Source organism: Choloepus didactylus, chromosome 2 (genome assembly GCF_015220235.1).
Source record: "Choloepus didactylus isolate mChoDid1 chromosome 2, mChoDid1.pri, whole genome shotgun sequence".
Lineage (NCBI taxonomy): Eukaryota > Metazoa > Chordata > Mammalia > Pilosa > Megalonychidae > Choloepus > Choloepus didactylus.
The window spans coordinates 126,307,617-126,330,106 of NC_051308.1; the positions used below are offsets into that span (position 1 = coordinate 126,307,617).

General features: G+C 39.5%; 1 protein-coding gene and 1 pseudogene across 3 annotated transcripts in view; one reads left to right on the plus strand and one right to left on the minus strand.

Moving 5' to 3' along the window:
- The window catches only part of DCLRE1B (DNA cross-link repair 1B), a 67,954-nt gene that overhangs the window by 40,423 nt on the left and 5,041 nt on the right, over nucleotides 1–22,490 (minus strand). For 2 of the 3 annotated variants that reach the window (XM_037826324.1, XM_037826325.1), the window contains one exon: nucleotides 19,366–21,970. In XM_037826324.1, coding sequence (XP_037682252.1) covers nucleotides 20,871–21,970 — 1,100 coding nt within the window. In that variant the 3' untranslated portion in view covers nucleotides 19,366–20,870. Of the gene's footprint in view, nucleotides 1–19,365; nucleotides 21,971–22,490 lie in introns of those variants that run through there. The other variant, XR_005215267.1, reaches the window with a different exon arrangement.
- On the plus strand, nucleotides 182–4,272 carry LOC119526847 (annotated as a pseudogene).

Consider the following 22,490-nt stretch of genomic DNA (forward strand, 5'->3'; position numbering starts at 1 on the left):
CATAAAAAATAAGTTCAATGAAAACAGAACAATGCTACTAAAGTCTTAACTATATTCTGATACTTGTGAAGATCTGAGACCAGATCAGTTACAATTTAAAAAACAGACATTAGCTGAAGTTCTGATACATGCTACAACATGGATGAATGTTGAAAACGTTCAGCTAAATTATCTTGGTAATGATAAAATGGCAATTTGGAAGCAATAAATTGTTGAAGAAACATAAGGATCTTCACTGTGCTAAGGTTTTAAAAGCAATTGGTTTATAAAGAACTGGAAATCAGGAGGAAGGATTCACCTTGGCACAGGAGGTGGCAGTCCTTGGACTGACAGACGACAACTCTGTAAGCACTGACTATTCTTTACTTGGAGATGCATTGATTAAAGTTATTTGTAAAACTTTCTGAAGGAATTGTGAAGAAAGTTCCTGACAGTGAGGAGTACCACTTTCATCTCTTCATGGCCAGTGCCAGAGTGGGCGAATACAAGAAAATGTAACAGGTTGGCATAGCTCTATATAAGATTATCCCCCCAAAAAAACACTTACTACTTTTGGTCTGTGATGAGCTTAATTATGCAATCTATATCAGCACAGGATGTAAACCTCTCAAAACAATGTTTCTGCCCCTTGCTGAGAGAATGAATAATAGGAAAAATAGTGAAAGAGGACAAGATAGACGGTAAGGCAGAAGGTGAACTTTATTATATGATCCTGGAACATTTGGGAAAGTACCAGGAAGCCTTGGGTATCATCAGAGAGAAATTAGGAGAGAAGCTGACAAGTGAAATTCAGAGTTGGGTAAATAAATGCATGGCTATGTACAAGAAACTGAACAGATGGCCAGAGTGCAATGCCCTTTCCTAGTGCCTCTTACTGAAAAACTCAGATGACCAGCAGTTCTAGTTGAATTATTTCTGTTCTGTCTTTAAATTGATTGAAGATGCTTGGACTTCCCCTGCTGAAGGTGAACACTCTTTAGAAGGAGAAGTACATTATTCTACAGAGAAGCTGTGAAGTTTATAGAAGATTGGCATTCCAGTTTGAATCTGTTATGGACCCCAGAAAAGCCATGATCTTTTAATCCAGTCTTGTTGGGTGGATCCTTTTGATTGAGTGTTTCCATAGAGATGTGACTCACCCAAATGTGGTTGAGACCTTTTGATTAGATTCAGTATGCTTTCCATGGATGTGTGGCCCCATCCATTCAGGGTGGGTCTTGATTAGTTCACTGGAGTACTTGAGAGCTCAAGAGCTGACACAGATGCTGATGCTTGGAGATGCTTGGAGATGCAGACAGCAAGATGTTTGGAGATGCTAAGCTAAGAGATGAAGCCCAGAGTTTGCCCTGGAGAAGCTAAGAGAAGATCTCCCAGTTGCTCAGAGAGAAATGCAACCCAGGAGCAAAGGACCAGCAGATGCCAGCCACATACCTTTGCAGCTGACAGAGGTGTTCCGGATGACATTGGCCTTCCTTCAGAGAAGGTATCCTCTTGTTGATGCCTTAGTTAGGAAACGTTTATGGCCTTAGAATGGTAAATTTGTAACCTAATAAATCCCCTTTATAAAAGCCAATCCATTTCTGGTATTTTGCATAATGGCAGCTTCAACAAACTGGAACAATCAGGTATCAGAAGAATCTAAAGATTCTAGCCATCTTCAAGGACCATATCTATCTAAACTGGAACTGATTAGACATTTAGGACATCAAGGTTGTGACAATGAATACAAACTAGGTGATGCAGAAGAATTAATGTTCCAATATTTTTTAAAGTTTGGAGATAAATCTTGTTGTTTTACAGACCTCAAGGTGTTTGCTGACCTCTTGCCCTCTACACAGCATACAAAGTTTATTGATCAGTTACTTCAAGTTGTTCCTTTGTCTAAGCCAAAAGAGGATAAGCTGGCACCACCTGTGACATCAAATCTCCATAGCTGATGAAGTTACTTGGCTTGCACCACACCATAGATAAAAATCAGAATTTGCATATAGTCAGAGAATTGATGCTAAGGTACCAGCATGGACTAGAATTTGGAAAGTCCTGTTTGAAAATAGAATTGCTATTTTCAGACTACTACTCTCTCCTTGCTCTCCAGGTACTTACTGCTATATGGAGAGAAGCAGGTGATAAGACCACTGTGTAGTAGATGCTGACTTTGTTGGAAAAGTGATTAATCCACAGCCCTTCTATTGCTCAATTCAAATTGCTGCTTGTTCAAATCTACTGTATGAAGGGTGCATTTAAACTGGTGATGGATCTTAACTCCAGCCTTGATGCTAAGCACACATAGCATGACACTATTGGCTATCTTTTGACCTGATATGCTAAATCCCAATCCTGTAACTTCACACTCAGGTTTTTCCACTCCAGTCAGAAAGATACTTCAGAATTTATTATTCAAGCTTACAAATATGGTGCATTTGAGAAGATCCAAGAGCTTATAGCTTTTAGGATCATGTTGAATAATTCTCTTCATTTTGCGTAAGCCTGTATTGAATGGATGTTGTTAGATCTTCTACTTGAAGCAAATATATCAGCCAGCTTAACAGAAGATATAAAGTCAATGAATCATAGGCCTAAAGAAGACAACATTCCATGGGAAGACTTGCAAGACAATAGAGACTTAAATGTTTCCTTCAGTTTGGATCCAAAAGACAGGAATGTTTCTGAAGAATATAAGAAACTTTCCTTAGAGGAGGAGACCAGGTGGTTAAGAATCTGTTCCCTAACATGGAGGCTGATCAGTGGACTTTCAAGTTGTAGCCATACTGTGGAGCCAAAGACCTCAGAGAAGAACAGTGAGAATGGTATATCCTCCTGGAGTGACATTCTTCAACAGCTAGAAGTGCCCCTGATAGTACGAAAGCAATTTATTGAGAAGGAAATTCAGTAGACTTTCCTTTGTCTGTACCTACCAGAATGGCTGGATTCTTTAATTCTGGCTGTTCTCGATGCCAGACCTGCTCTTTTTATCTTGTTAGTGATATTTGTAAGCTGGATACCAATGGTTTAAAGGCTACAATGGAGACTGAAGAGTGAATATACAATAGTCTTAAGTATTTACCACAACAATTAAAAGATGTCTTCATTAAATGTAAAGGGGACCTCTTAGAAGTTAAAGATGGTGTGCCAGTTTGGATCTATTTTGTCCCCCAGAAAAGCCATGTTTTTTAATGCAACCTTGTGGGGGCAGACTTATTAATCTTTTTGATTAGGGATTGACTTTTTGATTACGTTGTTTTCATGAGACGTGACTCACTCAACTGTAGGTGACACATTTTGATTAGATCATTTTCATGGACGTGTATCCCTGCCCATTCTGGGTAGGCCTTAATTAGATTCCTGGGGTCCTTTAAGAGGCTCAGGAAGAGAGATAAGAGCTGGGAGTCGACAGAGATGCTTAGAGATGCTTGGAGATGTGGACAGAAGGACATTTGGAGATGTTAAACTAAGAGATGAAGCCCAGAGTTTGCCCTGGAGAAGCTAAGAGAGGATGCCCAAATGCTTAGAGAGAAATGTCCTGGGAGAAAGAAGCAAGGATGCACAGGAGCTGAGAGAGAGGAGCTAAGACAGATGCCCAGAGACATTTTGGAGAAATCCATTTTGAAACACAACCTGGGAGCAAAGGACCAGCAGATGTAACCACTTGCCTTCCCAGCTAACAGAGGTGTTTCAGATGTCATCAGCCATTCTTCAGTGAAGGTTCCTCTTGCTGATGCTTTAATTTGGACATTTTTATGACCTTAGAACTATAAATTTGTGACCTAATAAATCCCCTTTATAAAAGCCAATCCATTTCTGGTATTTTGCGTAGTGGCATCTTTAGCAAAGTGTAACAGAGGGTAACTTAGAAACACATCCTATTCTTTTAGAAAATCTTCTTTTCTTTGTTGAAACTATTCTTATTATCCTTTGGGTATGCAGTTACTGTGAGAGTGTTCTGCAACTATACAAATTAAATTTACAGAAAAAAAAAGAAGAAACAAGAAACCAGCATCATCATGCCACCTGTCTTTACCAGTTCCCAAGACTAGGTTACTAGGCTTCAGACTTTAATTTCCAATGTTGTGGATCATATTAAAGGGCTTGAAACACATCTAATTGCACTCAAACTTGAAGAATTTATTTTAGAAGACACTTATTTCTCACTAGAAGAGAGAAAAATTTAAAAGACTTTGCAAGGGAAGGTGCAGAACAATTATCTGATTACTTCTGGAAATTGGAGAGCTGCTGAAAAAAAGAATTGAGACCACAGAGAAACTGAAAATTTAATAAGGAAGTATGAACTATAGGCATTGATAACTCCACAATAGAAATTGTCACTGTCTTCCCAGGCAAAAGTACACCTGGTTGAACACCATTTTAATACAGAACTTCCTCATAAAATGCATGAAGAACTTTGATCATGAATTAAATTTTTTAGTTATCAAATGTATACAACTGATTAAATTATTATATATAAACAAGAAAAAAATTTAAAACTTTTGGGCCTCAAAGGCCTTTGTCAAAAGGGTGAAAAGGCAGCCAACTCAGTGGGAGAAAATATTTGGAAACCACAAATGATTAAGGGTCTAATGTCCAGAATATGTAAAGAAATACTACAACTCAACAATAAGAAGACTAACAACCCAATTAAAAACTGATTAAAAGACTTGAATAGACATTTCTCCAAAGAGGATATACAAATGGCTAAAAAGTACATGAAAAAATGCTCAGCATCACTAGCTATTAGGGAATTGCAAACCCAAACCATGATGAGATATGATTTCACACCCACAAGAACAGCTACTGTTAAAGAAAACAGAACACTACAAATGTTGGAGAGGATGTGGAGAAATAGGAACCTTAATTCATTGCTGATGGAAATGTAAAATGATGCAGCTGCTGAGGAAGACAGTTTTGAAGGTCCTCAGGAAACTAATATAGAATTACCATATGACCTAGTAATCCCAATACTAGGTACATATTCAGAAGAATTGAAAGTAGGGACTTGAACAGATATTTGCACACCAATGTTCATAGTGGCATTATTCACAATTGGCAAAAGATGAAAGCAACCCAAGTATCCATCAACAGATGAATAAACAAAAGGTGGTGTATATATATATACAATGGAATGTTATTCAGCTACTAAAAAGCTATGAAGTTCCAGTGCATGCAACAAGGATGAAGCTTGAGGACACTACGCTGAGTGAAATAAGCCAGATACAAAAGGACAAACATTGTATGATCTCACTGACATGAAATAATTATAATAAGGAAACTCACAGGGTTAGAATCTAAAATATAGGTAACCAGGGGATAGATTGGGGCTAGAGAATGGGGAGTTGATGCTTAATTTGTACAGAATTTCAGTTTAGGTTGATTATAAAGGTTTGGAAAAGGTGGTGATGGTAGCACATTATTGTGCATGTAATTAACAGCACTGTAATATATAGGTGAAAGTGGTTAAAAGGGGAAACTTTAGGTCATATATGTTAATAGAATAAAAATTAAAAGATAAAAAATAGGACTGAATAACATATTGGAACCTGTTGTAGACAGTGGACTATAGTTAATAGCACAGTATAAATGTTCTTTCATAAATGATAACAAATATATAACAATAATACAAGGCATTAATAATAGGGTGGTATACAGGAAAAAATACACTTAATGTAAACTATGGATGATAGTACTATTTTAATAATCATTCATCAATTTTAACAAAGGTAACCACTGTTAAAAAAATAGTACAGGACTTTTGGGAAGATGGTTGATTAGGAGAGACAGAGCAAAATTCTCCTCCATGAAAAACACTAGATAAAAGACAGAAACCACTCCAGAGCAGCAATTCCAGGGTTCCACTTGCTGGGCAGGGACTTCTACACCCACAGTGAGTGTGTACTTGGAGAAGCTGAGAAACTGCATTTAAGACCAATGAGTGTTTGGGCCAGAACACCCTGGTGAGTGGGTAGTTGGAGCTGGCCAACAAGTATGGAGGGGAACAGCCTTCAATGCCCTGGGCATCCTCCTCAGCACACGGCTCAGGTGAAAACCCTTTGCAGACGTGCAGCCAAAAGCCCCTGTGCCAGGAATTGGCAGTTGAAGCAGGTATAAGAGTGTGAAAGGGGGTAGCTTTCAATGCCCCATGTAGCCATTTTGCAGTTGGCTGGGGGGAGATGACCCTTCACAGAACTGCAGCCAAGAGCTTCCTTGAGGGAATACAGGATTCAGTGGGTTTGTGATGGTGTCCACTCTTCCTCCACAGAAGCCCATGGTTTACAAAGGCTAGAGGCAAGGTGTGCCGGTTTGAATGTATTGTCCCCCAAACGCCATTATCTTTGATGTAGTCTTGTGGGGCAGATGTTTTGGTGCTGATTAGATTTGCTTGGAATATGCCCCACCCAGCTGTGGGTGGTGACTCTGGTGGGATACTCCCATGGAGGCGTGGCCCTGCCCATTCAGGGTGGGCCTTGATCAGTGGAGCCATATAAATGAGCTGACTCAAAGAGAAGGAACTCAGTGCAGCTGTGAGTGATGTTTTCAAGAGGAGCTACAGACAAGAGGGACACTTTGAAGAAAGCACAGGAGCTGCAGATGAGAGAAAGTTTGAAGACTGCCATTGAAAGCACTCTTGCTCTGGAGAAGCTGAGAGAGGACAAATACCTCAAGTGCAACTAAGAGTGACATTTTTGAGGAACTGCAGCCTAGAGAGGAACATCCTGGGAGAAAGCCATTTTGAAACCAGAACTTGGAGCAGATGCCAGCCACATGCCTTCCCAGTTAACAGAGGTTTTCCGGATGCCATTGGCCATCCTCCAGTGAAGGTACCCGATTACTGATTTGTTACCTTGGACACTTTATGGCCTTAAGACTATAACTGTGTAGCCAAATAAACCCCCTTTTTATAAAAGCCAATCCATCTCTGGTGTTTTGCATTCTGCAGCATTAGCAAACTAGAACACAAGGGCACAGCATAGAAGTGCCAGGGGCCCTCCCCAAATCCCAGGGACTCACAGGCACACAGAAGACAGGGAATGTAGAGTATTTGAGCTGGAAGGTAGATGCACAGCTCTGCAGTCCCAGAGTACTCCACCCACAGCCCTGGGAATGGCTGGCACCACTGTGTCCTAGAGCAGACTCCCTGCCAAACTGTGCAAGGCATGCTCCCCACCCAGAGGGCTGGCAGTCCCCAGTGCACATGGAAAATTGGTGCATTGAATTGACTTTCACAGGGTTTGGACCCACACTCAGTGCACAAAGTTGGGGAGAACTGGCTTGAGAGTAAGAGGTGGCTCAACAGCACCTTCTGCTGGTATGTGAGGGAAAGTGCACTCCACCAAGCTGTAGCTCTGCCAAATTATAGATAAATGTTCGAATAATGCTGCATATTTTTTAGAAAACCCTTTCAAGATAAGCAAATGTGAAGACACCAAAAACAACAGAAAATTATAAAGCATATGAAGAAACCAGAAGATATAGATAAGCCAAACATCCAAATTAAAAAGCCAGAGGAGACACAGAACTTGGAGCAATAAATCAAAGAAGTACACACAAATATCAGTGTCATGGCTCAGATACAAAGGACATGAGGAAGACCCTAGAAGAGCATTAAAAAGGATTTGCAAGAGTAAATTTAAAAAATAGTGGATCTTATGGAAATAAAATATACTGTTGATCAAATTAAAAATATTCTTCAGACACATAACAGCAGATTTGAAGAGCTAGAAGAACAAATTAGTGAACTTGAGGACAGTAAGATGGATTGTGAAAGCACAAAAGAATGAATGGTGAAAAAAATCAAAAAATTTGAAATGGAACTCAGGGAAATGATGGACAACATGAAGCACACAAATATAAGAATCATTGGTGTTCCAGATGTGAATAGAAGAGTAAAGGGCTAGGAAAAGTTTTCAAAGAAATTGTTGGAGAAAACATCCCAACTGTTCTAAACAGCATAAATATGCAAATCAAAGATGATCAATGAACTCCAAATAGAATAAATCCAAATAAACCCACTCGGAGACATATACTCATGAGACTGTCAAATGCTGAAGAGAAGAAGAAAGTTCTGAACGCAGCAAGAGAGAAGCAACTCACCAAATGCAAGGGAAACAACATAAGACTAAGTACTGACTATTCAGTTGCCAGCATGGAGGTGAGAATGCAGTCATTTGACATATTTAGAATTCTGAAAGAGAAAAATTGCCAGCCAAGAATTCTTTATCCCGCAAAGCTCTCCTTCAAAATTGAGGGAGAGTTTAAATTTTCAGACAAATACTGAGAGAATTTGTTCACAAGAGACTTGCCCTACAAGAAATACTAAAGGGAGCTCTACTGGCTGAGAAAAAAGACAGAAGAGAGAGGCATGGGGAAGAGCACAGAACTGAAGAGTTTTAGTAAGGATAACTTAAAGGAAATAAAGAGAGAGTGGGAAAAATTAGTCCTGACAAAAAACCAAAGGATAAGATAGCTGATTAAAGAACTGCCTTCCCAGTAATAACACTGAATGTGAATGGATTAAACTCCACAATTAAAAGATATAAAAAAGATATAAATTGGCAAAATGGATTAGAAAATATGAACCATCAATATGCTATTTACAAGAGACTCATCTTAGACCCAGTGACACAAAGAGATTGAAAGTGAAAGGATGGAAAAAAATATTCCATGCAAGCCACAGCCAAAGAAAGCAGGGGTAGCAATACTAATTTCAGATAAAATAGACTTTAAATGCAAGGGTGTCATAAGAGACAAAGAAGGACACTATATACTAATAAAAGGAACAATTCACCAAGAAGAAATAACAATCATAAATGTTTAGGCACCCAATCAAGGTGCTCCAAAGTACATGAGACAAACATTGGCAAAACTGAAGGAAGCAATAGATGTTTCCACAATAATCATGGGAGACTTTAATACACCACTCTCTCCTGTAGATAGATCAACCAGACAGATGACCAATAAGGAAACTGAGAACCTAAACAACGTGATAAGTGAATTAGACTTAATAGACATATATAGAGCATTACATCCCAAATTACCAGGATATACATTTTTCTCTACTTCTCATGGAACATTCTCCAGGATAAATCATATGCTGGGGCATAAAACAAGCCTCAATAAACTTTAAAAGATTGAAATTATTCAAAGTACAATCTCTGACCACAATGGAATGCAACCACAAGTCAATAAACCATCAAAGATCTAGATCACTCACAAATATCTGGAGGTTAAGCAACACACTCCTAAACAACCAGGGGGTCAAAGAAGAAATTGCAAAAGAAATTTCTAAATATCTAGAGACAAATGAAAATGAGAACACAACATATAAAAACTTATGAATACAGTTGAGGGGGTATTGAGGGGGAAATTTATAGCTCTAACTGCATACATTAAAAAGGAAGAAAGAGCTAAAATCAAAGAACTAATGGGGTAACTGAACAACCTACAAAATGATCAGCAAACTAATCCTAAAGAAAGTTGAAGAAAAGAAATAACAAGGATTAAAGCAGAAATAAATGATATAACAATACAGAGAGTAAATAAAACCAAATGCTGGTTCTGTGAGAAGATCAACACGATTGACAAACCATTAGCTAGACAGACAAAGTGAAAAAGAGAGAAGACCCAAATAAACAAAATAATAAACGAGAGGAGGGACATTACTGCGGAACCTGAAGAAATTTTAAAAATCGTAAGAGGATACTATGAACAACCATATGCCAACAAGCTAGACAATTTAGAAGAAATGGATAATTTCCTGGAAACACATGAACAACCTATACTGACCACAGAAGAAATAGAAGACCTCAACAAACCAATCACAAGTAAAGAGATCCTATCAGTCATCAAAAAGCTTCCCACAAATAAATGCCCAGGGCCAGATGGCTTCACAGGAGAATTCTACCAAACTTTGCAAAAAGAGCTGACAGCAATCTCACTTAAACTCTTTCAAATAATTGAAGAAAATGGAACACTATTTAACTCATTTTATGAAGCCAACATCACTCTAATACCAAAACCAGATAAAAATGCTACAAGAAAGGAAAACAACAGCCCAATCTCTCTAATAAAATTCTCAACAAAATACTTGCAAATTGAATCCAAAGACACATTAGAAGAATCACACAGCATGACCAAGTGGGGTTCATCCCAGGTATGCAAGGGTGGTCCAACATAAGAAAGTAAATCAATGTAATACACCAAATTAACAAATCAAAAGGGAAAAATCAAATGATCATCTCAATAGATGCTGAAAAAGCATTCAACAAAATTCAGCATCCTTTTTTGATAAAAACACTTCAAAAGGTAGGGATTGAAGGAAAATTCCTCAATATTATAAAGGACATATATGAAAAACTCATGGCCAGCATAGTACTCAGTGGTGAGAGACTGAAAGCCTTCCCCCTAAGATCAGAAACGAGACAAGGATACCTGCTTTCACCACTGTTATTCAACATTGTGCTAGAAGTTCTAGCCAGAGCAATCCAGCAAGACAGATAAAAGGCATCCAGATTGGAAAAGAAGAAATAAAACTGTCATTATTTGCAAATGATATGATCTTATATTTGGAAAACCCTGAGAAACCAACAACACAACTACTTGAGCCAATGAACAAATTCAGCAAAGTGGCAGGATACAAGATTAATGCACATAAGTCAGTAATGTTTCTATACACTAGGAATGACCTAACTGAAGAGACACTCAAGAAAAAGATTCCATTCACAATAGCAACTAAAAAAAAATCAAGTACCCGGGAAAAACTTAACCAAGGATGTAAAAGACCTCTACACATAAAATTACATAACTTTACTATAAGAAATAAAAGGAGACTTAAAGAGATGGAAAGACTTTCCATGTTCATGGATAGGAAGGCTAAATGTTGTTAAGATGTCAATCCTACCCAAACTGATCTGCAGATTCAATGCAATTCCAATCAAAATCCAACAACCTATTTCACAGACCTGGAAAAACTAGTTATCAAATTTATTTGGAAGGCAAAGATGCCTCGAATTGCTAAAAACATTCTAAGAAAGAAAAAAAAAAGTGGGAGAACTTACACTTCTTGACTTTGAAGCCTACTATAAAGCCACAGTAATCAAAACAGCATGGTACTGGCACAAAGATAGGCATATTGATCAATGGAATCAAATTGAAAATTCAGAAATAAACCCCCAGATCTATGGTCAACTGATTTTTGATAAGGCCCCCAAATCCACTAAACTGGGACAGAACAGTCTCTTCAACAAATGGGGCTGGGAGAACTGGATATCCATATCCAAAAGAATGAAAGAGGATCCCTACCTCACTCCCTATACAAAAATTAACTCAAAGTGGATCAAAGACCTCAATATAAGAGACAGTACCGTAAAACTCCTAGAAGATAACATAGGGAAACATCTTCAAGACCTAGTATTAGGTAGTCACTTCTTAGACCTGATAGTCAAAACACATGTAACAAAAGAAAAAATAGATAAATGGAAACTCCTCAAAATCAAAATCTTCTGTGCCTCGTACAAATTTGTCAAAAAGGTGAAGAGGCAGACAACACAATGGGAAAAAATATTTAGAAACCATGTATCTAATAGACTGATATCTTGCATATTTAAAGAAATCCTACAACACAATGACAATGGTACAAACAGCCCAATTATAAAATGGGCAAAAGATATGAAAAGACATTTCTCTGAAGAGGAAATACAAATGGCTAAAAAATACAGGACAAAATGTTCATCTTCACTAGCTATAAAGACCACAACAACATATCATCTCACACCAATAAGAATGGTTGCCATTAAGCAAACATGAAACTACAAATGCTGGAGAGGATGAGGAGGAATTGGAACTCTTATTCATTGCTGGTGGGACTGTATAATGATAAAGCCACTCTGGAAGACAGTTTGGCAGTTCCTCAGAAAACTAGATATTGACTTACCCTATAATCCGGCAATTTCACTTCTCAGTATATACCCAGAAAATCTGAAAGCAGTGACATGAACAGATATTTGCACACTGATGTTCATAGTGGCATTGTTCACAATTGCCAAGAGATGGAAACAATCCAAATGTCCTTCAACAGATAAATGGATAAACAAAAACAAAATGTGGTATACACATATGATAGAATACTATGCAGTAGTAAGAAGGAACAAGGTCGTGAAACATATGACAACATGGATAAACCTTAAGACATAATACTGAGTGAAATAAGCCAGACATGAAAGGAGAGATATTGTATGTTACCACTAATGTGAACTGTGTGAAAAATGTAAAATAAGTTTTTTATAATATAGAATAAAGGGGACCTAGAAATAGACAGAAGCTAGTGAAGGGGGAATGATAATCTAACATACAGATATGATAATGAGAGTGAACTTACTGGTATGGGAATTGTGCCAGTTTGAATATATTGTGTTCCCCAAATGCCATTATCTTTGATGTAATCTGGTGCAGGCAGACGTTATCAGTGTTAATTAGATTGTAATTCTTTGAGTGTTTCTTTGGATGCGCCCCACCCAGCTGTGGGTGATGACTCTGATTGGATAATTTCCATGTAGGTGTTGCTCCACCGATTCAGGGTTGGTCTAAGTTGATCAGTGGAGCCATATAAATGAGCTGACAGAGGGAACTCAGTGCAGCTGAGAGTGAACTTTTGAAGAGGAGCTACATCCAAAAGAGACTCTGAAGAATGCACAGGAGCTGCAGATGAGAGACAGTTTGAGGACGGCCGTTGAAAGCAGACTTTTGCTCCAGAGAAGCTAAGGGAGGAAAAACACTCCAAGAGCAACTAAGAGTGACATTTTTGAGGAACTGCAGCCTAGAGAGGAACATCCTGGGAGAAAGCCATTTTGAAACCAGAACTTTGAAGCAGACACAAGCCATGTGCCTTCCCAGCTAACAGAGGTTTTCCGGACACCATTGGCCATCCTCCTAGTGAAGGTACCTGATTGCTGATGTGTCACCTTGGATACTTTATGGCCTTAAGACTGTAACTGTGTAACCAAATAAACCCCCTTTTACAAAAGCCAAGCCATCTCTGGTGTTTTGCATTTTGGCAGCATTAGCAAAATAGAACAGGAATGGTCAGGTGTGACTATGTTTTGCTAATGGGATTATAAGTATCATTGATGCATTGAAGGCAAGCATGATCGTAAATGGTTGTTTAAAGGCATGTAATCCGCAGAGTAGCACAACAACTTGGTGTTGTAAATGGGAGGCTGAGCCCTCCTATAATTATGCCTAAGAGGCACCTCCAGAGAACCTCTTTTGTTGCTCAGATGTGGCCTTTCTTTGCCTAAGCCCAACTTGGCAAATAAACTCATTAACCTTCTCCCCGTGAGGGACATGACTCCTAGGGGAATGAATCTCCCTGGCAACATGGGACATGACTCCCAGGAATGAACCTGGCCCTGGCAGTGAGGGATTGAAAATGCCTACTTAACCAAAAGGGGAAAAAAGAAAGGTAACAAGCTGAGGTCACAGTGGCTGAGAGATCCCAAATGGAGTCAAGAGGTTATCCTAGAGGTTTCTCTTATGCAAGCTCCAGCTAGACATCCCAAATGGCCACAGTATGCCCATGTCCTTGCCAAAAGTAGTCCCCAAATATGTAGGTCCCTACCTGAGATTCTATAAAAGATTCATTTACTAAGTTTTATCTCTCAGAAACTTAAATCCACCAGAGTGTTCCTAAGCCCGACAAGTCCTAAAACACAGAGGCAACAGCCTCTTTAAGAACAACAATCAGAGGCAGCCCCCTTCCCCATGCTGTTGACACCCCCTTTCAATATGAACAAGTTAGGGTGCTCACTGCCTAGACACCCCTGAAGATGGAGAAAGGCATTAAATGAGAGGAAGGGGTAGCAACAAACAAGATAAGATTTAACAAAGGTTTATGAATAATGAAACTTTATATATATATTTAGATGCTGGGGTGTTAGAATAGCTGGAGGGAGGTAAATGACATGGTGGAACTGTAACCTATAACATCCTTTAAAATTTTGTTCTATAGCTACTCATTGAATTGTGCTTTGAAAGTCTTCACATTTCTGTATAAACCCTATATTGCATAATAAGGAAAGAAGTGAAACTGTGGAACTGTAACCCATAACAATTTTTGAAATTACCTATATAACTGTTTGTTGAGCTATACATTGAAAATTAACACCTTTCTGTATATATGTTACATTTTACAACAATGGAAATAGCTGAAGTTGTGGAACTGTGAACCATGACTTTCTTTGAAATTTGCTCTCTAACTGCTTGTTAAATAGTACTTTCAAAGTTATCACTGTTATGTATATAGTTAAAGTTAACAATAAAAAAAGCCTTAAAAATTAAAAAAAGTTAAAAAAGTACAATTATTTAAAAACGCTATCATCAATTGTAACAAATATTCTACACCAATGCAAGGTGTTGGTATACGGGAATCCTGTATTTTTTGCATGATTGTTCTGTAAACCCAGGAATTCTCTAATAAAAAAAAAATTTAATCAAGGGAGACAAGGAACATCAAGAAGAAGGAAAAAATTAACAATATTAATTATCAAGGAAAGGGAGAAAAATACAAGAATTTTTAAAAAGTATTTGGTAAAGAAAATACCTCACTAATTAAAACTATTAGTGTAAAAACTTGAAACTAAAAGGAGAGAAAGGGAGACTAGGAGACTGAGTTACTAGAGAAACAGAATTTCTCTGTAGTATGGAAGTCCCTTTTGATGAATGAGATCATGAATTTAAAAGGAAACCAGTCAGCCTGGTCAAGTGGTTTCTCCAGCAACATCTGGCTGCTCCAGTAGATAGCTAGTATGATGTCTTCAGAATTGGAGTTTTTCAAGGCAAGTGTATTTGAGTGAGAAGGAGCAAGGGAGTGATATTATATTGATGGATCATGGGATACAGTCAGGTCAAGAATAGGAAGTAGAATTAGGAGAGGATTTATGAATAGTAAAACATTGGCAATGAAAGCTCTTGAGCAAAGGAGCCAGGAGAAAAGAAGGTTTAAGATTGAGATTTCAGATGTCGTGCAATTCCTGGAAATGACAGGGTGGTGAGGTAGACAATAAGGTCTTTGGAGATGAAGACATCAAGGAAACTGAGAGGGTAGAGTGTTGATGTCATTCAGAATGATGACAGAGCTGTGACGGGGAAGGCGACTGTGAGCCAGTAACTCAAATGATGAATGAGGAGGGGGAGAGGATAGGAGAGCCAGATGGATTGCACTTTAAAGAAGGAGAGATTTTCATGGGAAGGAATGAGAATAACAGTCAGGAGGCAGCAAGGAGAGCAAGGAGGACATCAACTCAACCCCCCCACCCTGAAGTGGGAGAGAGAAAAACAGCCTCTACTTGAGAGGACTGGCCAGAAAGCAGTGTGCTCAAAGGAAAGCCAGTCTTCAATTTAGGTAAGGATAGTGAAGGAGATGTTCAGAAAAGGTGTTGAGAACAAAGGGGTGTTTGCTGATCACAGAGCAGGAGATCTGAGAGCTTAGTGAAAGGATGTGGGAGGCTAGAGAGGAGCGGGGGATTAGAGTTAAACTCTTGGACTCCTGACAGTGACTGAGGTTTAAACAGGGCTGTGAAGTATAAAGGGTTAGAACTGCTATCTCTGGGATAAGGGTGGGCCACCAGACCTGTTCCTAAGATCCAGGGAAGCTGCCTCAGAGTATGACTCCTTGTCCCCCTGAAGTTCATGTCCATCCAGAACCTGGTAATATGACCTTATATGGAAATAGGGTCTTTGCAGATGTAATTATTTAAGATAAGGTCATGCAGGCTTAGGGTGGGCCTTAAATCCGATATGACTCGTGTCTTTACAAGAAGAGGAAATTTGGACACAGACACAGACACACAGGGAGAATGCCATGTAATGATGGAAGAGGAAATTGGAGTGATGCACCTAAAGGCCAAGGAATTCCAAGGATTGTTAGTGGGAAACACCAGAAGCTAGGAAGAGGCAAGAAATGATTCTTTCCTAGAACCTTCAGAGGAAATATGGCCCTGCTGACACCTTGATTTCAGACTTCTGGACTCCAGAATTGTGAGAAAATAAATTTTTATTGTTTTAAGCTACTCACTTTGTGGTTCTGTTATGGCAGCCCTAGGAAACTAATGTACCTCGATGTTCAAAGCTGTCTTCCTAAGGCTTTATGTATCATAAAAGTTTGAGAGCCATAAAGATTTGGAATAACCACTGAGGTGCATGAGAGAGGAACAGATCAAGCACAAGTAAAATAAATGAGAAGCAGCTTTGAAGATACCAGAGGCTGAATTAGTAGTGATGCCAGTGTGTGATGCTTTCCCCCAGTGATTCCCACCTTCCTTGTGTAGGAGTTGAAAAGAAGAATTCCAGGACTGATCCAAGGCTCATGATTTATAGGGTTGGTGTGGCAGAAGAACCTAGAACCAGATCTAGCATAGTGTCTGGTCCTTTGTTTACCCAGAATGTTCTGAAATACTTCTTGCCTGCTCTGCTCACCACACCTTTTCAAATATCTAGACCTCTGATTTAGCTGTTGTTCTGTTGTGCTTTAACCTTGACCTTAGGATTTTATGGTTAAATCTGCTCAGCATAGCATTGTGAACTTACCATGATTTGACCCTAACCAAATTTTTCTATGTGGACAAATGAATTTTTGGTTGCTTCAGGTAATGGCCCTTCTGACTAGACCTAACTCCAGGGAACTTCCTGCCTGGAAGTAACTTCATCAGCAGGGATAATTCAGTAGATTTTTCCAGGCCTGAAAAGTAGTATTAGCCAATGATACTATGCCCATGCAGAGCACGCACTGGGAATGTCAACCAGCCCACTGTAACAAGAATTTAAGGTATGGCAGGAAAAATGAGGAAAGAACATATATTTTTAAATATATAGAATATATTTGTGACGTTCTTTCCTTGCTTTATCTCATGAAATTCTCCTCCAAACACTGAGATAGACATTATTATTCTGACTCTACAGATGAGAAAATTGAGGTGCCAAAAAACTAACCACCTTCCTCGAGAATACAGCTTATTCCCAACCCAACTCATTTAATTCCAATGCACATGCCTTTCCCTCTACAACACACAGTTTTGCCAATAGAAGAATCTGGGGAGATCAGTGCAGAAGGATAGGCTGGACCTTGCATCATGTGGACCTAAAATGTCACACTAAACAGTTTGGGTTCCTGAAGGTTTATGAGTAAAGGAAATAACTTTTTAGTAAGAGAAAATTAAAGAGAGATTCTAATCTCACCATTGAGAGGAGAGTTAGACAGCAGATTGTATAAGCTTAAAAGCTGAGTGGGAATTTTAAGGAATTGAGCTAATGAAAATTTTTTTCCCTTCTGAAGGGATGTTTTCCCCAAACTTCATATCCCTGGCTCTCTAAGCACCAGGAGTCTGCTTCCATCCTGATCCTTTGTCTCTGCAGAGCCTGAGTAATATGACGAGTGAGGTTGACTGAAATTCCTTGATTCCTCAAAAGTATATCTTTCAGTAAGCACTTAGAGGATGGGATTGTTGCACCAAGAGCAGCACAATTTCTGCATCCTCCAAAGTTGCTGAAAATAGATAAGAAGCCAGGACTGGTTTAGATAACCATGATGAACTACTCTGATAAAAGTGTTTTAAATACATAAATATTGTAATGGAAAGATTAACCCAAGACTAGTCTAGAAATTTTGTGTGATTGAAAGATGATTCAGTAAGCCATCTGTCCAGGAGATGAACCAAGCCCAAGGTTCTGGGAGCTTTCTGTGATCTGGTGAGTCCAGGATATGTTCAAAGAAAAGAAAGTTACCCAGGAATGAGATAGTCAAGGTGGAAGGGTATAGCTGAATGAAAGCATTGTGGTCAAAATAAAGACAAGCTTAAGTTTCTGAGAATCTCCACAGGCAATTGTAGACTCAGAATCTTCCTGTACTGGCATGGGTGGGATGTCCTGAAGAAGAGAATGGGGAAACCAATATGAACTTAAGACAAAACAGTTAGGGAGGGTGGAGGGTGGGAGACATCTAACAGACTGACAGCTACTCTCTAGCAGTAGCATCAAGAATATGTGTACACGCATCCCCAAATAGGAATTTCTCCTGCTTTAAAATTACTGTAAGAATGCAGAGAGAGCTGTTTCACTGGGAGTGGTCTTGAAATAGAAAATCCAGGTCTAACTCCCTTTTATTGAGAAAATAACAGCAAACTCATTCATCCATTTCCTATTAAAGGATAATCTGTATCAGGAGTGAGCGATGGTCCCTCAAAGCCAGCCAGGTAGATTTTTTTTTTCTGTAATGGGACTTAAGCCACTGTCAGTCTGCTTGTGGAAAAGTACAAGTTTTCCCACAAATCAGGAAACAAACAACTAATTGATCTCTAGGGAACACCTTTGTCCCAGTACTTTCAAGCCTAATTTGCAAGATCTTCATACATCTATAGGGTCGTCTTTGGATTCCAAAAATAAAATTAATTTTAACTGGATATTTAAAGATGTATGTGATGCAGGGTTTTGATATGAGTGCTGAGAAATCAAATAAGGCAATTGCCAATTTCTATTGTTAAGAAACCAGACAAATTTACTTTAGAATAATATGGAAATTTACCATTATTAAAACACAAAACACACCAATAACTAAATTCTGAAGCCCTTTGCTTCTACCTCCCCCATCCAAATTCATATAGATCCTACTTGAAGGAACGTGCATGACACAACATGGACCAAGAGTAGACAGGCTCTCCTTGCTACTAGGAGATAACACCGACATGGGGTCTTTGTACTGAGGACTACTTTATCTCTCCCAGCCACCTTGGTCGCTCAAGAGGCAAGCAGCTAGAGGCTCCAGAGGAAGTCAAGCTAAGACTAGCCTATAGCTTAGTAAATATTTACTGACTTAACACAGCAGATGATTTTCCACTGTCAACATGCACCATTTTAATGATATCATTTGAATTTATTTAGTTTTCAGGTATTTTACTGCCTTAATTACCATCTGCAGAAAGGACCATAAGGAAAACTTTCTGGAGGGCAGTTTGACACAATTTGCAAGAAGAGCTTACAAATGTAATCCCACTTTCAGTAATTTACTCTAAGGAAGTAAACAAAAGTGCCAAGATACTTGCACAAGGATGTTTCATGGTAGTATGTATAATGTTAAAAAAATTAGCACACAAAAATTTGAACAATATGGGAATGGTTTAAGTTATACCCATATCATAGAATATTACACAACTATTAAAAATGACATTTTTGAAAACTATTTAATGACACAGTGAAATGCTTAAGATATTATGGAAGTAAACTGCAAGATATAAACCTATACTCAGCATTATTCCAATTTTGAAAATATATATTTATTTAATACATTTATATGTATAGAAAAAGAAAACATCAATTGATCTACATGGAAGAATTATAATTTCTTTCTTATTGTTTTATATTATTTCCAAAATTTCTTATTTTATATAGAGTAAATTTTTCTAAAAAGAACCGTCATTTGAAATACATATCATGTGCTAGGCACCGACAAACAACCATGAAAGGTAGGTATCTTTAGTCCTTGCAGATGAGGATCTGAGGCTCCACTCTTTAAGCCATTTGTCCAGGGTGCCCAGGACCAGGGCTAATTTTTCCTGCTGCCCTGCAGGCTGCACCTGCTGTGTCTCCTAACAGGCCCTCAGGAGGCCTATGGCAGTCACTAACAAAACAGAGTTATGCACAGCTTGTCCAAGAAGCAAGGCCTTTTTTTGCTCTCTACATGCTTCACGGCTTCCAAAAGCAGAAAACTTTTTTGTTTTTCCTGGACCAGAAACAGAGCCTTCTTGGTTCCTAAGATTTGAGGCTCCATTCTGAAGCATTTTCATCCATGTGTCCAGCTCCACAAGCATGCGCCCTCTCTCGGAGCCTATTCCCTCATGTCCATGGTATCTGCTGTCCTGCTTATTGGTTTGGCATTTTGTCATGTTATGAGCAGGACAGGGCAGAACTACACACCCCCACCCCTTCCAGCCAGCTGGCTCCTTAAGCTCTTCCCTGGATACTAAAACAAACAGGCTGTGTTTTCTGGCTCCCTATTCAACCCAAGAGAGGGGGAGCAGCAAATATCCCAACTGTGTGAACAATCAAAGGAATATCTGGCAGCACATTTGATCTTTTTTAATCATTTCAGACAAATAGTCAGGGCCCCCAGGCAGCCTTATATCCTAAGTCGTAATATTCAGCTGGGTTTCAGGTCCTACCTTGGTGAGGGTGCCCAAACTCCCAGCTGGCTCTGTTCCAGATGGACCCCCAGTGACATTAACTATAATCCCTCATGAAGGAGGCAGAGGTGGAATTTTTCACCACTGATCCAAGGGTTCTTCATTGCTTCCTGTTCCTTCCCAGAGGCAGAGACAGGAAGTCACTTGGATGGGGTCACAGCAAGTCAGTGACATTCAGGATTGGAACATGCTGTCTGCACTACCACTCTACCAAACCATACTGACCCTCCAGCACCACAGTTCATAATTTAGAAAGGGAACTACCTAGGGACTTTTATCTAGGAGGAGAGAGAAGGGGATACGGGAATGGGAAATGAAACATAACATAACAATGGGCGAATATCTGATTTTTTTGATTCAGACTCTTTCTCTGTTCCATACCCACATAAGAGTGTTGCATATTCAAAATAGTTTGAGAAATACAGGATTAAACAAAGTTAAACAGATTAAGTTACTACAGGACTTCTCAGTGGCCTTCATGTGCTCATGTATACTGTGAAGGGATTATAATGAAAAGCGTTTCTCAAACATATTCAACTAAAAAACTAAGGATTCCAATGAATATACTTTGAAAAGTGCTGTTGCAGGGTGAGCTCATAGGGATCCAATCTCTCCCCGCTTGCCATGACCCACTATATTCAAACCTGCAGTGTTGGATCAAACAAGGTTTTCATTCTGTACTCTCCTCTTTACATCAGCAAGGGTTCTATGGTATTTTTCCACTTGGTGGTCAAAGCTCTTGGAAGAGAACTCTGCCTGGAAAAAGTTCACTGGAGTCAGGAGGTATTTCAGTGCCAGGCCCCTGAATTCAGTAGCCAGAAGAGGGGCAACTTTGCTGCTGTGAGATAGGGGACAATCCTGGTCCACCCAGGCACTTTGGTACCCTGTAGTTGCTGAACCATCATTGTCTCCCCTGGGTAACAAGCAGGGCCCTAAACCTATTTCCTTCCCAGTTTCTGAAGAGACAAACTTCTCATCTGTAGACCTTAACTGCACTGAAAACCCCAAGGGGGCAGGCAACAAAGTCACCATCTCATGAGACTCAGAGAAAGGGACTGGCCCATCCCCTTCTTTGCTGCAGAGGTCTGGGAATAACTGCTTCTTGGTCTGCAAAGTATGGAGGGAAGGCTGCTTCTCAAGGTCCCCAGGCCAGGGAGAAAGGTTTTCTTTCTTGGCTTTCTTTGAGTCCCTGTCAGCTTCAAACTGATGAGCATTTTCCTCAAGGGATTCAAACACAACACCCTGGGTTCTTGGCCTCTTTAGCTTCCTTTCTAGCAGCCAGAGAAAGCTCTGTTTTCTAGAGGAGGAACTCATGTATTGCTGCATAGAATTTGGAATCACGGGTAGAGAGAAATTGGGGCTTAGGAGGTCCTGAAAGTAGTCCCTCCAAGGCTGACCGCTAACAATGGGCATCACCTGGCAAGGCTTCAGTGCTGCCACAAAGGCACGAAGTTCCGAGTAGGAGGAATGGTCAGAGTAAGGGACGACGTGGATATCGGGATGGGATCTGTGGATTTCGCGACTTGTGGGAAGGATAGCAATGGTAGGATGGGTCTGGTTCCAATGCAGCATGGTGGAATGGCAGATCTCCATACGGTCCACAGCATGAATGCGGCCAGCCTTCTCCTCCAATGTGAACACGTCTGCCAGACCCAACAGCTGCACCAACTCAAAGCGCCGAGGACTCAATACCACCCAGGTTCGAAACTCTAGGGCCAGCTGCTCCAGCAGTGACTCCTTTCCCAGATTGTAGAGTCCTGAGTTATGTCAAAGAGATTGAGGAAAGTTAGAGGAGGAAGACAATGAAACTATTGGGGAATCCTAATAATTCAATCAAATGTTTAACAAAAATGCACAAAAATCATGGGGCAAGCAGGCAGTATATCAAGAAGATGGCATTTGAGTTGTGAATATGAAGAATGGTGGGTAAGAGGACATGCAGAATCTACTCATTCATTCATTCCAACAAAGGAAAGTATCTATCAAGTGTTAGGCATTGTGAAAAAAAAAAGACTCAGTCCTCAAGGAGTGGAAGGACCCAGAAACGATATGGTTAAGGGCAATATTAGAGATAAGCACACAGTATTAGAGACAGTATTATGAAGGCACAGAAAGCGTATTTACCAGTTAGGGAGAGTTTCCTGAAAATGACAATTAAGTTGAAACAATTAAGGTTAACTGACCTGGCAAGCAAAGGGGATGGTGGAGAACATTTTAAGAGAGGTCAGTTTGGAATTACTAAAAGGAATTGTGAGAAGTGACTCTAAAGAGGTTAAG